Below are 18,520 nucleotides of genomic sequence, written 5' to 3'. Positions count from 1 at the left end.
TAAATTAAAAGCAAGTGTTTAAGTGGATTAGGGACACCCATTCCAATCTTGGGATCTTTATCCATAAACTCAGTGGCGCAGACAGGGCCTCTGAAAGACCAAAAAAGAGATTTATCTATACTTGGCTGGAGTTGCTGGTTTGTTTTTATTATACCATTTCCTGGCCAAGTTTCTCAATACTGAGAAGAAATGATTATGAAAATGTCTTACCCTGGGGCACTTAGGAGCACGCAAAGCTCCCCAGGACTTGTCATTGCTGGTCCAGTTTGTATTCCTGAAGAAATCCCAAAGTTCACACATAGTGGGAGAACACGGCTATACCACAGGGATGCTTTTACTGGTCCACAGGAACTCATTGCCTCACCTTTCCTCATGTAGTGTCTTGTAAACAATGGCTGATGTATGAGTCTCTATATTATGGCTGCGTATCCCGATTCTTTGTCCTGCCAGTTCAACTTGGTGTTCGCCCAAATGAAGGGGGTCACACTTAACATGAAATATAAAAGTCAGTTTCTAAACTATAGTATGGTGTTTTTAACTTCAGAACACAGCCATGTTGACTTATGCCAAAGAGCCATATGCCTCAGATGCAGGAAGCAGCTTACCTGAACTAATACTCTGGCCGCTGTCTGTGCTAAACCTACAAGCAAAGTTAACAACTCAGCCTAGATATGGGTGTGAGCTATGAGAGGTAGATGTGTCAAATATATATGTGTGTGTGTATGTGTTGTTGTTGTTGTTTAGTCGTTTAGTCAGAGCACACTAGGCACTCCTGTCTTCCACTGCCTCCCGCAGTTTGGTCAAACTCATGCTGGTAGCTTCGAGAACACTATCCAACCATCTCGTCCTCTGTCGTCCCCTTCTCCTTGTGCCCTCAATCTTTCCCAACATCAGGGTCTTTTCCAGGGGGTCTTCTCTTCTCATGAGGTGGCCAAAGTATTGGAGCCTCAGCTTCACGATCTGTCCTTCCAGTGAGCATTCAGGGCTGATTTCCTTAAGAATGGATAGGTATTTTCCTTAAGAATGGATATATATATGAATGCGTAAAACATTGGACAGAATTGGTGGTTATACAGAGTTATGCAGCATGTGGAGCAGAAACTGGGTTTCATCTTTAGCCTGCCAAGTAATGATATTGCAACGCTACTTAACAATAACTCAGCTGTTATGGTGGCAAGAATGCAATAAGTTCATTGATCTCAGGGCAAGGATTCTGGACTACAGCTTCCAAGCCAACATGGTCAGTGGTCAGCAAGGATGGGAGTTGTAGTCCAACAACATCTGGAGGGCACTGTGTTGGGAGAAGCCTCCTCTACTTGAATAACCCCCCCCCCTTAAAGTGTGTAACCCCCATCCCCAACCCTATGAGAAATTTGGGTCGTCATATAAATGCTTTTATTTTCTCCCTAAATTTCTACTGTCTCTCCCACCCCCTCCGCCCAAAGTAATCTCCTAAAGTTTCCTTTAAGCAGAAATTTGGTGGTAGCGGTTTGAGAGCCACAAAAAGTTATACCAGTCTTAAGAGAGTCCTGTCAACTTTATGCAAAAGTCCTACAGATGATTTGCCTTAGTAAGATTTGTCAAATTCAACACAAATTTCAGTTTATGTGAAATTCAGTGGTCACTAAGGTTCTTCTGATATTGGAAGCGACAGAAATCACTGTTATGAGTGTTATATGAGTTTGTACATGGGTGTTGGGTGTGATTTTTTTTAATGAACACATCTGAGCCCTGATGGTGTGCTCTACAGACAATTTAAGCTTGGGTACTTTAATGAAAGTGACTTAGTTGGTCATTCTGATGTAAAAACACACACACACCACCCTATACCCATTTCGATCAAGGTTCTCTGGCTTATCTGTTTTGCAGATCAGGCTTTATGTATTGCTTTTGAGCTGAGCACTCAAGGTTATATAAATTTTGGAAGAGAAGGCTGCCCAATGGCTCCCCCAATGCCTGTTGGAGGGCTGGAAATGGAATCCAGACTTGCTGGTTTTCAAACCCTCGTTTTAAATACAGCCTCTCTTGTGTGTCACCCTGAACATTATCTGGACACGGTTTGCATATGGACTGGGAGGACAGTCAAATGTAATTAATGCCACATGTTAATCTGGAAGTGGGCGTTTTATTGGGACTGCGGCAGAATGCAGACCAATATGTTTGGGCTCCAAGTTGCATGTTTCTGTTTACTGTGGGTCGTATCGCTGGCAGCGCTGTTCGCCGCTGCAAGTACATTCAGTCTCGCAGGTTTAAAATGTGAGTTAAGATAAGCAGCATGCATGTCAGACTGTACATTCCTCAGTGTTTCTTCCAGGCGTGATTTTTCACGCTCCTATTAGATAGAGCGATGTCACCAGAATGCAATTGTTAGGCATTGCTTTTTGTGTATAGTGCATCTCTTCCGTGACATGGTAAATCTTAGATCAGCCTTCACCAACTGGAATTACTACTCCCATCGTCCCTGCAAGACACCAGGTTGGGTGAAGACTGTCTTAGATAACCTTCTGTTGGCATTAAAGCCTTTGTAGTCTTCCTGTTTCAAGCTAAGTGTGTTAAAAACAATACAGTGGTACCTTGGTTCTCAAACTTAATCCGTTCCGGAAGTCTGTTCCAAAACCAAAGTGAATTTTCCCATGGAAAGTAATGCCCATCCGTTCCAGACTTTTAAAAACAACCCCTAAAACAGCAATTTAACATGAATTTTACTACCTAACGAGACCATTGATTCATAAAATGAAAGCAATAAACTGTGCACTGCAGTCGCACAATCATTCAACCAGTAGGTGAACTGGGTTCCACACAGTCACAAAAACAAAAAAGAGAGCTGCAAAAACAAAAGCGCAAAATAAATAGACAGACCTCAGCGTAACATTCAAAACAGAAGTGTGGCACTCAAATCGGGAGCGTAACACTCAAAATGGAGCCCATTCGGCTTCTGAAAACAGTTCGCAAACCAGAACACTTACTTCCGCGTTCACCGTGTTTGGGTTCCAAGTTGTTTGAGTACCAAGGCATTTGAGAACCAAGGTACCACTGTACCTCTTCGTCAGACCCCTGACCAGGAAGCGATCACTACTAAGCCACCACTTCTTTTGAGAAACATTTTCCCCTTCTTTCTTTGCAGCCACAGCATCATCACTTTGTTGCCCAGTTCAGATAGAGCTCTCTCAGCCGAATTCATTTGCTCTCTCCCCCCCCTCCCCTTCATTGCTAACATGCTTTATGGCCCTCTTGAGACAGTGTGTGTGAGAGAGGGGGGAAAGAAATTGGCGGGAACTAACCACAGAGATGGATCCAGCAGTCAGGAGGTGCTCAATTTGAACTGCACATCTTTCTCTTTTGTCAGATTGTTGGCTGTGACCACCAGCTGGGAAGCACTGTCAAGGAAGATAACTGTGGGGTCTGCAATGGCGATGGTTCCACCTGCCGGCTTGTCCGAGGCCAATATAAATCTCAGCTCTTGGCAAATAAACGTAAGATGTTGATTTGACTTTTTGCCTCAACAGGAATATGAACGCCCTCCAAACAATGATGCGTAAAGGGACCGGTCGCTTCTAAGGGTTTTAATTATAACCCAAACATTTTAAAAAAAGTTTCCTTCAACTGTACTGACCCCATGCTGGGAAATCAGGCAGAATTAATCTTCCGTCAACAAAAGGCTTGGCGTTTGGATTCTGAAGGCACGCAGATGGAAGATAGGTTTGCCAGATGTCGCAGAGGACATGGCAGCTTTTTCCTGACGCGTCAGAAGGAAACTCCACAGGTGTGTCTGCTCTGGTGTTGCCGTGATGGAGGAAGCGGCACCTGCTTAAATGGCTTTCCACTGGCTCGCCTGCAGCATAGCCGCTACAAATATATACAAGCCCCATTGGGGTTAGAATCAGGCCACAACTATGGCACACACACAAACACTGCAATATTTTGTGCCCCCAAAAACATGAGGTAATATTTGTAAGCCCTTGGAGGAAAAATGGACTTGGGGAAAGCTATGACATTCTAGAATGATTTACTCATTAAATGTTGCAGATGGGGCCAAACTGCTTTGTAATGTCAGCCTGATGGCCCCTTCTCCATTGCAGTGCACCTTTGGTCGGGAGCTTTCTAGTGGAAAGGGAGTGTGTCTGCTCCCCCTACCCTTAAAGAAATTTTTTTTACATGCTCTCGTTGACTTCTGCCTATGTAGATGCCCCAGGCACACAATTACTTTGACAAGATGAATCTAGAACAAATGGGGTGCAGGGCGTGAACACTGCTGGCAGGTGAAGGGTTAAGCATCTCCCCTTGCTACTAAGTGCCCCTCCATGAGCATCATGCAATAAAAAAGGGGCAATATTTAAATGTAGTTGTGATGTAATGTGTAGACTGGTACAAATCACCCTGATCTTAACAGTAAAGGTAAAGGTAAAGGGACCCCTGACCATTAGGTCCAGTCGTGGCCGACTCTGGGGTTGCGGCACTCATCTCGCTTTATTGGCCGAGGGAGCCAGCGTACAGCTTCCGGGTCATGTGGCCAGCATGACTAAGCCACTTTTGGCGAACCAGAGCAGCGCACAGAAACACAGTTTACCTTCCCGCCGTTTACCTATTTATCTACTTGCACTTTGACGTGCTTTCGAACTGCTAGGTTGGCAGGAGCAGGGACCGAGCAACGGGAGCTCACCCTGTCTTGGGGATTCGAACCACCAACCTTCTGATCAGCAAGTCCTAGGCTCTGTGGTTTAACCCACAGCACCACCCGCGTCCCTATTAACAGTTAACAGCAGTTAACAGTAATGCTTAGCTTTTCCTCAACTCTGTCCAAAAGTGAACATTAGTTTTACAGAATGCATGGTTTACGTGTGTGTGTGTGTGTGTGTGTGTGTGTGTGTGTGTGTATTCTGAATTTAGAAAGAAAAACTGGCACATGAACTAAACATCTAGAATAGCATGTAATTTCTGACAAGGGTGTGTGGAGCCATTTCTGCTGAATATCTATCCCACCTATTTATGTTTGGTTTCTGTGGGGAACATGGAAAGGCGTTTGTTTACAGAATCATCCTTATGGTCTCAAAGAATAGCCCGATGGCTAGAAAAGTTTGAGACACACCCTGAGTTTGCACAGCGTGCTTCCGAAAATGAATGCACTAGCTGCGATCTGCCCAGCAGATCGAGGAATAACAATTCACGGAAAAGCTGAATAGTCTTGTGCCAATACTACGTGTTGTAAGACTGAGAGCATACCAAGCCAACCTGGCTTAGTCGGGACCAGCAAATACATTTTGCCGCCTGAAGCAGGACAGCAAATTCCACCCCTCAGTATGTCAAAAACAATAGTCCTCCAGTCTTCTCAAGTTATTTTGGCATCTGAGGCAGAAAATGCAACAATAATAAAATGATGAACAGTTTGCTACCTTTTTAATGCAGCCCAGAATGAGCTGCCTGAGGCTGCTGCCTCACTCTGTCCTATGGTAGAGCCAGCTGTGGGCTTAGTGTAAGAGCAGGGAATTTGCTGGATCCTCAGCTCCCAGCATTTATTTCTTTTTCTTTTTTTTAAAAAAATGATTTTCTTTTTTCTCATCACAAATATACTTATATCCATAATGTACAATTTGCATAACATCTTCCCCTCCCTCCCTTTGGACTTCCCTCAACTTCCATTTCTGATTTATTATCCTCATTATTATATTCTGCTGTTTTTTACAATACATCAGTATTTTCACTTTGTTACAATATTTGTTCCCTATCCATAAAATTGTGAGTGTTTATTTAAATCTTGCCATCGAGTCAATGTTCTTTCTTTATTTCTTGCAAATATAATATAAAAGTTTCCCACTCTTTTTCAAAGTCACTATTGTCCTTTTCCTGAAGTCTGTCATGTCAGCTTTGCCAACTCCGCATAGTTCATCAGTTTTTCTTGCCATTGTTCTTTGGCTGGAATTTCTCCAGTCTTCCAGTTCTGTGCTAACAGTATTTTCGCCGCCGCCGTAGCATACATGAATAATGTCCTTTTCTCTTTTGGCAGATCTTGCCCTAAGATACCCAACAGGAAGGCTTCTGGCTGTTTAACAAATGTTGTTCTAAACATTTTTTTCAATTCATTATATATCATTTCCCAATATATTTTAACAATTTTACAATCCCACCACATATGGTAAAAAGTTCCTTCAACTTCTTTACACCTCCAACACTCCTTCTGTTCATTTTTATATTTTTTTGCCAATTTAACCAGTGAAATATACTATCTTTAATACATCATCTTCATGTAATTCTCTTTTAACAATATACAATATGTGAATTTCAGATTTACTTTCCGAAGTTTTATCCAATCTTCAAATTGTATATTGTGACCTATATGTTGCTGTCCATGGTGACTAGGGCTATGGGCATCCAGCAACAGGTTCCCCATACATCCTTGGCTTATTGAATAGCGGTGCATTTCTGCTGGGGAGAAGCAGGTCCAAATTCCCACTGAACCATTAAGCTCACCAGAAGACTTATTAGCTCTGTCCCTCATCATAGCCTGTTTTTAAAGGTGGTTGCGGAAATAAAACGAAAAGGGGCATGTATACTGCCTGTAGCTCCTTAGAGAAAGGGACATGGGTGGCGCTGTGGTCTAAACCACAGAGCCTAGGACTTGCCGATCAGAAGGTCAGCGGTTCAGATCCCCGCAACGGGGTGAGCTCCCATTGCTCGGTCCCTGCTCCTGCCAGCCTAGCAGTTCAAAAGCACGTCAAAGTGCAAGTAGATTAATAGGTACCGTTCCAGCGGGAAGGTAAACGGCATATCCGTGCGCTGCTCTGGTTTGCCAGAAGCGGCTTAGTCATGCTGGCCACATGACCCGGAAGCTGTATGCCAGTTCCCTCAGCCAATAAAGCGAGATGAGTGCCGCAACCCCAGATTTGGCCATGACTAGACCTAATGGTCAGGGGTCCCTTTACCTTTTAGCTCCTTAGAGAATGGGTAGGATAATATATATATAGTAAATATTTTCAGACCCTTTCTTTAAAGAGTTGATTATATATTACTACGACGTTTGTTGCTCCATATAGAGTTGGAGATACACTGCAACATGTTGCTGCAGGTTCTACTTATGTGCAACAATTTTCAATCTGATAGCACTGCTCATGTTTCTGTGCTCTGGAGCTGCAGGCCTTGCATGACTTGGCTGTTTAATCTCAGGGTTGCTGCAGTTATTGCTGCTAATATATATATATATATATATATATATATATATATATATATATATACCTCGTCCAAGTGCAATTTCATTCCCATACTTCCTCTCCGAATCCATAGCTATCTTCCCGCACAGCAAGGCATTGCATAAGGAACATTTGGCTGCTGCAGGGAGTCTGCTTTCATTTCTGGTTTTCCTTCCCTCTTGTACTATCACATAAGGGGGGTGGGAGTTGTTGCCTGGGATTGAGCATCTGTGAAGCAGGTAGCTTAGAAGCTCTGAGGAACGCCGCTGTACTTAAGAGATTCCGTTTTTTAGCACTTCACATTAGCAGCTTCTGTGCCAAAAGGAAAAATAAATGCTGGGAATGTTTTTTCTCTCTGAAGCATTCCAAACACACCGCTGCGTCCATCGTATTGAATTAATTTTCTCTCTCTATCTGCGTTCAGTTCTGTTCCCCCACTCTGTGGACATTGTGGAGGGGGGAGTGGAGGGTTTTTGGAGACAGGGATCAGAAGACAAAGATGTGGATGGAGCTGTGCAACTGTTAGCACTTGCAACGGAAACAACTATCTCAGTATTCACAGGGATAGTATATCAGTCCCAGAAGTGTGAGAAACCGGGGGGGGGGGACTACCATGGTGGGAAGAGAGATGTGTCCCCCACTTCCCTCCTACGCTCTTCTGAAGGGGAAACACCTGGGCTGGTGTCCCCTCCTTGCAAATAAAAATGAAAGATTATTTGAAAGTTCTGGCGCTTCAGCAATCCAGGCTCTTTCTCTCCACCAAAAGTACTTAATGTGTTTTTATTACTCCTGCTTGTAAAACTAGTCTGGTTTGTGAATTTTTTTCTTCTGCAGCAAAGCCCCTGCATGGTTGAATCTCTTCCCACTTTGACCCTGGATTGCCTCCGAATCAGAGGCAGCTTTTCAGAATCTACTTTCTCAAAGTAACAGATAAAGTGCTGATCCTGAGCTCATCTGTCACGTGCACAGGTTCTGTGGGCTGGTTTCTGAGCTGCGCATTTTGTGTGAGCGCTCCACTTATAATAATATAATAATAATTTATTATTTCTACCCCGCCCATCTGGCTGGGTTTCCCCAGCCACTCTGGGCGGCTTCCAACAAAGATTAAAAATACATTAAAATGTCACACATTAAAAACTTCCCTGAACAGGGCTGCCGTCAGATGTCTTCTAAATGTTAGGTAGTTGTTTATTGCCTTGACATCTGGTGGGAGGGCATTCCACAGCGTGAGCGCCACTACTGAGAAGGCCCTCTGCCTGGTTCCCTGTAGCTTTGCTTCTCACAATGAGGGAACTGCCAGAAGGCCCTCAGTGCTGGACCTCAGTGTCCGAGCAGAACGATGGGGGTGGAGACGCTCCTTTAAGTATACAGGACTGAGGCCGTTTAGGACTTTAAAAGTCAACACCAAGACTTTGGATTGTGCTCAGAAACTTATTGGGAGCCAATGTAGGTCTTTCAAGACCGATGTTATGTGGTCTCAGCGGCCACTCCCAGTCACCAGTCTACCTGCCGCATTCTGGATTAGTTGTAGTTTCCGGGTCCCTTCAAAGGTAGCCCCACATAGAGCGCATTGCAGTAGTCCAAGTGAGAGATAACCAGAGCATGCACCACTCTGGCAAGACAGTCTGTGGGCAGGGAGGGTCTCATCCTGCATACCAGATGGAGCTGGTAGACAGCTGCCCTAGATACAGAATTGACCTGGGCCTCCATGGACAGCTGTGAGTCCAAAATGACTCCCAGGCTGTACACCTGGTCCTTCAGGGGCACAGTTACCCCATTGAGGACCAGGGAGTCCTCCACACCTGCCCGTCTCCTGTCCCCCCAAAACAGTACATCTGTCTTGTCAGGATTCAACTTCAATCCTTCACTTCAGTCCTGAGCTCTCCAATGTGTGGAAGGCTGCCGAGTCAAGCTGTCAGGATGCAATAGAGGGGACTAGGCCACCAAACACATTTCCACTCCTCTCCTGGGGGCTAGAATGCCTGGAAAATTGAGCTGTTTTACTCAAGGACAGTAGATTTCATGCCATGGGATGGGTGAGCTCAAGGAATTAGATCTTTTGCCAGGAATGGGTGGGGCTTCTGAAAGACCCCACTGCAGAGTGGCTTTGAGAAAGGATTCGCTCCTGTCATGCTTCTGGAGTCTAGAAACTTTGATTCCCTAGCAATGCAATCCTGTGCATGCTTACTCCAAAGTAGCTAAAGGGGGGGGGGGAATCAGTGGGGATTATCTCCCAAGTAAGTGTGCATTCCAAGGTTTGCAGGCTATCTTTTTGGGAAATTTGTGGGTTTCGGCTGAAATCCTAAATGCACTTACTGGGGGGGGAGTTAAGTGCTGTTGCAGTTGACTTACTTCTGAGACTGTATAGGACTGTGTGTTACTCAAGCATGATTTGGATAGTCAAACTTAATTGAATAAAACCTCTGAGCTGCTACCATTATTGGATCAAAGGCAACTCCTGTCTTCGCTGCTTTTCCCTTCTCAGCTTGCACATGCACACACATGGCCCGCTCTTATCTGGACCTCTCTCACATAAACACACTGGCATGCGCTGATAAAAGGACAGCTTTGCTGACATTTTCTCTAACTTTGGCTTTATGTCAAGGCTAAATGGATTGCTTGCTAGGGATTCCAAGCTACTTTGCCTCAAGTCACAAGTAATTCTTCTTTAGCGGTATTCCAACGGATCACACGTGAAAATTGTTATCTCCTCTGCACAGATACACGCACAAACAAGCAAGCATCACAGGGTCAAATGCTTTTATTTATGTATATATTGTCCAGCTTGGGTGAGCCTAGGATAATGAGAGGCAATTCACCAATTGGCCAGACAGACGTTATTTCAAATGTTGGACCTTAGGAAAGTCTAGACCAGGGTTTCCCAAACTTGGGTTTCCAGCTGCTTTTGAACTGCAACTCCCATCATCCCTAGCTAGTAGGACCAGTGGTCAAGAATGATGAAAACTGTAGCCTAAAAAGTTTGGGAAACTCTGGTCTAGACCATGCTATGACTCAGGGCTTACCCACGTCCGTTTGCCCTACCACTTTCCCCTCCCCAAAACCTGTGGTTTTGCACTGAATCGGAAGATAAAATGGCAATTGAGTTTTCCATGGACTGCTATTCTGATTTAGCGCTAAAGAGCAGGTTTTCAGCAGTAGGGCGAAGGCAGAACCTCTCATGGCACAAGCGGAAGTGTTGGCCAAGCCCTCAGTGAACTGTGTGCTGCTTTGTGGCTTGAGCAACTTGGCTTTCAAAGGGGCACCTTCGCTGTGCTGCTGGTTTTGGTGGAGTTGAACATTTATTTTTATTTTTTTTATAATATTTTTATTAAGTTTCTTTTCTTATAGTCAAAGATATACAGAATAAAGAAAAAAGAAAGAAAACAGAAAAAAGGAAAAAGTATAAAGAGTCCAACTTTCCTTAATATTTTTTAACAAACCAACTGGACTTCCCCACATCCTCCAAACCCTGCATTCTTTGTAGTACAAACATCAGCAATTTGTTACCTTGTTTCATAACTTACTGTATCTTTCGGTTTATCATGTTTCTAGATTCACAATGTTATGTCCCAATTCTTATGTATTTAAATTAAACATAATAAAGTTATTTCATAATTCCACCTCTTATTTCTTGTACCTTAGTTTTCATTTCACCTAATCAAGTTGCTGAAGCTAGAGTTTCCTAAATCGTGCATTTTCTTAACATTCATACAGCTTATAATGTTTTTGCAAATAGTCCTTAAATTTTTTCCAGTCCTCTTCCATTGTTTCTTCTCCCAAGTCTCGGATTCTGCCAGTCATTTCAGCCAGTTCCATATAGTCCATCAACTGCGTCTGCCATTCCTCCAACGTGGGTAAATCTTGTGTCTTCCAATACTTTGCGATAAGAATTCTTGCTGCTGTGGTAGCGTACATAAAGAGATTTCTATCCTTCTTTAACACTTTCTGTTGTTTTTTTAAAAAAAATATTTTTATTAAGTTTATGAAATACAGAAAAAAGAAATAAAGACATAGATAAAAAAATACAGTAGAGAAATTACAAATTTCCATAATCCTTTTTTCCAACACATCTATTGGACTTCCCCACATCCTCCAAACCCTGCATTCTCTGTAATACAAAATATCAGCAATTTGTTAACTTATTTCCAAGCTTATGGTATCTTTCATTTTATCATGTTGCCTAATTTCAAAACTATTGTAACCCAAATCTTATATGTTTTAACTTAAACATAATAAAGTTATTTCATTATTCCACCTTTGTCTTCTTGTACCTTAATTTCCATTTCATTAATTTACCGATGCTGAAGCAAGAATTTCTAAAAAGTGCATTTTTTAACATTCATACAACTTGTAATGTTTTTTCAAATAGTCTTTAAATTTTTCCCAGTCCTCCTCGATTGTTTCTTCTCCCAAGTCTCCTTCTTTAACACTTTCTGGTCCACAATGCCCAGAAGAAAGGCCTCCGGTTTCTTGGGAAAGGTATACCTAAATACCTTTTTTAACTCATTGTAAATCACCTCCCAGAAGGCCTTCACTTTTGGACAAGTCCACCAGAGGTGAAAGAATGTCCCTTCCGCCTCCTTACATTTCCAGCATTTATTGTCAGACAGGTGATATATCTTAGCAAGCTTGACTGGGGTCATGTACCACCGGTATACCATTTTCATAATGTTTTCCTTCAAGGCATTGCATGCCGTGAATTTCGTTCCGGTGTTCCATAACCTTTCCCAGTCCTCAAACATGATGTTATGCCCAATATCCTGTGCCCATTTTATCATGGCAGATTTAACTGTCTCATCCTGTGTATTCCATTTAAGCAGCAAGTTATACATTCTCGAAAGTATCTTAATTTTTGGTTCTAGCAATTCCGTCTCTAGTTTCGATTTTTCCACCTGGAACCCAACCTTTTTATCCATTTTAAAAACCTCTTGAATTTGAGCATAATGTAGCCAATCTCGCACCTTATTTTTTAATTTTTCCAAGCTCTGCAACCTCCAATTGTCTCCAGTTTTTTCAATTATTTCCCAATATTTCGGCCAGTAGGCCTCCATATTAAGTCTTTTTCGGGCCTTAGCTTCCACCGGTGATAGCCACCTCGGGGTCTTACCCTCTAATAAGTCTTTGTATTTTGGTCCAGACCATAAATATTGCTCTTCTGACAATATGGTTTTTAAACAATCTGTGAACTTTAACCTTGTCGTACCACAAATATGCATGCCAACCAAAAGCATTGTCAAACCCTTCCAGATCCAGGACATCAGTGTTCTCCAACAAAAACCAATCTTTCAACCAGCAGAAGGCTGCAGATTCATAATACAACCTCAAGTCCGGCAGGGCAAACCCCCCTCTTTCTTTCGAATCAGTTAATATTTTAAACTTTATTCGGGGCTTTTTGCCCTGCCAGACAAACTTAGAAATATCCTTCTGCCACTTTCCAAAACATTCCACTTTGTCCACGATCTGTAGGGCCTGGAACAGAAATAACATTTTCGGCAATACATTCATTTTTATAGCTGCAATTCGACCCAACAAGGAAAGTTTCAATCTTGACCAAATTTCCAAATCTCTTTTGATTTCCGACCAACATTTTTCATAGTTATCTTTAAACAAATTCAGATTTTTGGAGGTCAAATGAACCCCTAGGTATTTCACTTTTTTAACCACATTTAGTTCTGTCTCTTTCTGAAACTCCTCTGTTTCTGTAGGTGTCAAATTTTTAGCCAAAACCTTAGTTTTTTGCTTGTTCAACCAAATTCATAAATCAGTTCTAAAACTGTGTTGTACTAGATACTGGCTCCTGTAATGTTAAAACCAAATCATCTGCAAATGCTTTCAGTTTATATTGTTTCACTCCGACCTGGATTCCTTGTACCAACCGGTCCTCCCTAATCATGTTCAAAAGCACCTCCAGGACTGAAATGAATAAAAGGGGGGATAAGGGGCACCCCTGTCGTGTCCCTTTTTCAATTTTAAACTCCTCTGTCACCACATTGTTCACTATCAGTTTAGCTTTTTGCTCTGAATAGATTGCTTCTATTCCATTTTCAAACCCCCGTCCCACTCCCATCCCTTCCAAGTTTTTCTTCATAAACATCCAGGATATGTTGTCAAAGGCTTTCTCCGCATCAATAAAAATTAACACCGCTCTCGTATTGATATTTGTTTGTAAAAGTTCCAAGATGTCAATGATGTTTCTAGTGTTGTCAAACAAATGCCTGCCAGGGAGAAAGCCCGCCTGGTCCTTGTGAATCACTCCATTAAGTACTTTTTTAAACCTACTTGCCAGAATATCCGCAAAAATTTTATAATCCACATTTAGGAGTGAGATGGGACGGTAGTTCTTAAGATGGAGTTGAACATTTAAAGTCAAAAGAAGGCTACAGCAGAACTTGCAGTGCGGACAGCAAATCTATTTTCACAACAGAGAAAGAAGAACAGACTGTGGCTGTGTTGAGCTTACTGGATTTTTTTTAAAAAAAATTAAAGCTCACATAGAAAGGTTGCTGTTGCTTGCACTTCAGATGACCTGTGGGTAAACATAGACTTTCTATTTTCAGCAGCCCCATTCCATTAAGTTTTTATTAACCAATTTTTTGTACTACAAGGGTAGGCAGCAAAGGTTTCACTGACCTTTCCTAATGTTTGAGGCAGGTAAATATGCTTGCTAAGAATTAAAAAAATGCATTAAAATAGTTTTTCTATTGGTTTCTGAGGCTGTGGTAATGTTTTAGTGCATGAGAATGGGGAGGGGGGGCCTGAGCTGGCATCCAATATGTATTTTAATTTAAAGTGGTGGGATGATTGGGATAAAGAGTTTCAAGTATTTGAGTTTGGCACCTAATTTTGTTTTCTCTGCCTACAAATGTCAGTTACGGAGCTGCTCCAGCCAGCACCAAAATGGGGAGATCTTACAAGATAAAATGTTGGAATTTTTTTGTTTTGTTTTGTTTAGTAGATCCTGTGCGATATTTCCTCTCCATTCCGTCCTACCACCTTGCCCCCATCATCTGAGCAATGTGACCACCAAACCCACCAGTTTCCAGTTTCCACATCCCAATATCCCAACCAAGTAAATATTTCATCCCCCCCCCAAAAAAAGATCAAATTCTCATTGTTTGCCAATAAAATATCTCTTTGCCTTCTGCCGTAAAAATGTTGATAACTGTTTAATGACAATACAGTCAAATTTCTGAGAAGGCTCACAAGAAAGTCAGTAAACAGCTGGTTTGTAGCCTAATATCTGCAAGAACAGCTGTTGCTATGGACGTGTAATAAGTGTTTATTTTACAAAGCAACCCTGTATAATTAAAGTGATAGCTTTCCCTTGAAAACAAGGGTATTTCGCAGCGCAGCACACACAAAGTCTGTGAGACGGTAGAGCAGAGCATAATTGTTTCATATATAGCTGTTCTTCAGGGTTCATTGGGTTTGAATGTTTGTCTTTTTAGGTGGCCCAAAACTTGGCTTGCCATTTTCCCATGAAGAACTGTTTTCACTGCTTGTTTGGGCACTTCCTTTGCTTGTTGATCATGTATGGTTTTTTGCCTCCCTCTTCCCCCACCCAGCGGATGATACCGTGGTTGTTATTCCCTACGGAAGTCGACACGTTCGCCTGGTGCTGAAAGGTCCTGATCATCTCTGTGAGTAAAAGTACACTTTATTGTGGCCTCCCGTTTTTAAATGCGGTCTTGTTGTAACAGGGCTGTTTAATTGTGTGTTTTAATTGCATATATTTGCAATTGAATGCTTTGCATGAACCTGGTTTTTGCACTATGAAAAATGCTTCGAAGCTTATTTCGGCATTGCGTGTGTTAATTACACAATAATAGTCAAATGCTCATAATATGCTGTGGAGCTGTATTTACCAAAAAACAAAAACAACTCTACAGCTTCTGTGCCCCTGCCCTCCTGCCCAATGTGAGAGTCAGCCCTATCCTCAAATGCCACTCCCAAGAGCATCAGTTAGCTGCACAATTATAAGAAGCTATAATTTAACCCATAAATAAAACACTAATTTTCTAGCCAGCTTGATGCAAAGGACTGCCGTAGAAAAGATTATGCTGGTTGGTGAGAATACAGCGAAGGCTTTCCTGCTGCTCTGCGGAAACACCACACTGCTCATGAGCTTAGCACATGTTCTTGCTCATATGTTTTCTTTGGTATTTCTGGACTTTGGAGACACGTGCATTTTGTACTGTGCTGTTAAAGGATGTTGCCCAAAGAAAGCATGCCAGTACCCAAGATAGTGGAGCAGAGATTATGGTTTAATAAGGGTGGGACATAAGGAACGCAGATGCACTGGAGATCCCCAACGAGCTTGCAGTATATCATACCACGAGCTCCACTTAAGATATCTGAGTGGACTGGAAGGTAAATATTCCAACGAGGTCCTGACTTGCAGAGTCTCCAGTTGGCTTCTTTTCATGAGCTCAAATGAGGGAGCCAAAATCATTAACAGCCATATATGTTCCTGAGGGCCTAGAGCAGGCTTCCTCGACTTTGGCCCTCCAGATGTTTTGAGACTACAATTCCCATCATTCCTGACCACTGGTCCTGCTAGCTAGGGATCATGGGAGTTGTAGGCCAAAAACATCTGGAGGGCCGAGGTTGAGGAAGCGTGGCCTAGAGATACGGATTGAATTAGATGATGAAATACAGTGATGGAAGACAAGAGTTCAGAGTACACCCAAATAGAGGCAGTTGACTTGGATGTTAACATGGTTGAAACATGGATTGTATCCCCTCCCCAAAGAACAGGTAATTCATGATGAGATGATGCTGGATTTTTAAAGGGGCAACCCCTATTTGTCTTGCTTTAAGCCTACAATTTCTCGCATCTCATGAAGCCGAAGTCGCTCTGTGAGTCATGCAGTCCTCAGCCATATCCCACAGTAATAAAAGTCAGAGGGAAGCTCATTGCATTATGGTCCTGCCGACTTAACATCTTGAGCTGTGTTTTGTGACGACACAGTCAGAAGGTGGGGAATTCACTGTAAAAAGTTTGTCCTCGTGGTGAAAGTAGCATCTAGATCAGTTTAGTTTATTGCCAGTGACATGTTGGATGATCAGGACAGTGTTCCTTTTACCTGCTGTGGACACACACACACACACACAGAGAGAGAGAGAGAGAGAGAGAGAGAGACGATAATTAAACCAAACAAAATATACACCAGGGAAGAGATGTTGAAAGCAGGTGAAAAGATGCATATTAACTGAATTCGTTGTGACCGTTAAAATGGTGCAGTTCTCCCTTGGTTTTCAGGGAACAATATAACATGATTTTCAAGATTCTAGAAAGCCCACAGAAGAAATCTGCAATAAATTCTGGTTAGATGCATAGTCACTTAAATGTTACAATGTGAGAACTGGATCTCCGTAAATCTCTAAACACCAGACGAGGGTTAATAGTTTATGGGTGTTTCGTACAGCCATATAATATTAACTGGTTTATCAAAGATTCTGCATGTGCGTAATAATTATCCCTTCCCCCTCGCCAATCCTGCCTAGTGCTATGTGAGGCTATTTAGCAGTCGAGAGAAATGAAAAGTGCAAATATGTGAAATGGAAGATCAGACAGAAAGCGAAACACACACACCCATGCTTTCACAAGCATAGCTTAGATATCATAAATATTGTGTATCGCGAAGAGTTGTAGAATAGAGGCAGATCAGCTCCACGTAAGCAGTGCCTTGGATGATCTCATTCAAAGTGAGCTGAAGGACCAATATGACTCCTAAGTAATAGGCAGATGGTGAATGTCATCCTGGAGTAAACTTTACACAAGATCATGATCTTGTCATGTGTTTGCAATAAATGTGTTCTCCTGGCAAGAAACCAGTGTGCTCTGTTACACTGAGCCTGGTTCAGCTTCGGTAATGTGAAGATACTGAAAGAAATTCCCTAACAAGCCTAGCTGATTGACACCTAAGGCAGTTTTCATTTAACAGGTCATATTTCTGTTCTGCACCGTGACTTGTCATGCCCTTGTCTTATTGCATCATGGATTAAATACCCTGGGGGGAATGGGGTTGAGCCCTTGGGCATTGAGCCAACAATTTGGTTCTGTAAAGAACATCTTCCCCATCCCTGATCCTATCCATGACTCTCCCAGCCACTGTTCTTTTATTCCTTCATTTTTGTTCTCCTTTCTCCTCTCTCTGCTATGCATTTCCATGTTCTCAAAACATTCTGGGGCTAACAACGCAACCTAAGTCCAAGGAAGGGGTTGGTGCTGGTGAACCAGTTAGGTAATTCGTTTAACTGCCTGGTGCAGAATCGTGTGTGTTTTGCATGAAATGTAGAAGGGGATTTTGCATCGCTGTGGAAAATGCATTATTAAAACAGAGTTCATCCTGGCCGACCTGTGGAGCTTTTTTGGCTGGAGCTTTCTGTTCTCCTTGGCTAGCTCTGGAATAAAAGCCTTTCTATATACTTCTATATCTCATTCTGAAAGAGGCCAGGAAGGAGTACAACTTCCGCTTGGAATCTCAGCGCGCACGCACGCACACACACACACACACACAAACAGAGAGAGAGAGATATACACAACACCTTCTTAATTCTACTGGGAATTTTTCTGGCTCCAAAATAGATAAATAAATAGAAAAAAGAGAGGAGACCAAAATACACTGGAATAAAGTAGAAAAAGATTGTGTGCAGGTCTTAACAGAGATGTTCACAAGCATAGACATTAGTGAGGGCAACTTAAATGATTGGCTGCTCCTTATTAATGGAGGGAAAATCCATCTCACTCAGCAAAAAGGACATTTCCTTAAAACGTAGTATATCTTTCAAATGTGCTTTGATATTCCCAGTACTAATCGTTTTGCTTGCTTGTTTTCTCTCCGCGAGCTGCCGAAACAAGCACACCCTCCTCTTAAATGTGTTGTGTTTGCCAGATTTAGAAACCAAGACGCTGCAAGGTTTGAAAGGCGAAAACAGTCTCGGCTCCACAGGTTCGTTCCTCGTGGACAATTCTAGCGTGGACTTGCAGAAGTTTCCAGACAAAGAGATCCTGAGAATGCCTGGCCCCCTCACTGCAGATTTCACTGTCAAGGTGAGAAGCTATGACTAAACCATGCTGTTCTTTTTAAGGAAAGGGGGGTGCGAAACAACGGGCAGTTCACTTCAAAAGCAGTGTATCAAAAGGCCACTTATCCTTCCAGCTCTCTGCCAAGATTGACATAGAGATGGGGTATCTCCTATGAAATCAGGTGGGGAGAAAGTCCCCGTTGACCCTCAATGCTTATAGTTTGGGATTAAAGAGAGTGACTGCCCCTCTGCATGTAGCTGTGTACACGCCATAAATTCGAAGCACATTTCATCCCATTCCAATTCCT

The 18,520-nt window shown here is 42.5% G+C and overlaps 1 protein-coding gene across 1 annotated transcript in view; it reads left to right on the top strand.

Moving 5' to 3' along the window:
- The window catches only part of ADAMTSL1 (ADAMTS like 1), a 256,986-nt gene that overhangs the window by 81,025 nt on the left and 157,441 nt on the right, over positions 1-18,520 (top strand). The window contains exons 5-7 of the mRNA XM_081844758.1: positions 3,347-3,473; positions 14,747-14,821; positions 18,080-18,237. Of these exons, the coding sequence (XP_081700884.1) occupies positions 3,347-3,473; positions 14,747-14,821; positions 18,080-18,237 (360 nt within the window). The remainder of the gene's footprint in view (positions 1-3,346; positions 3,474-14,746; positions 14,822-18,079; positions 18,238-18,520) is intronic.

The sequence above is a fragment of the Podarcis erhardii genome, assembly GCF_964252035.2.
Source record: "Podarcis erhardii genome assembly, chromosome: 17".
In the NCBI taxonomy this organism is placed as follows: Eukaryota; Metazoa; Chordata; class Lepidosauria; order Squamata; family Lacertidae; genus Podarcis; species Podarcis erhardii.
The sequence above is the reverse complement of the archived record's forward strand: the minus strand, read 5'-3'. Positions and strand labels throughout refer to the sequence as shown.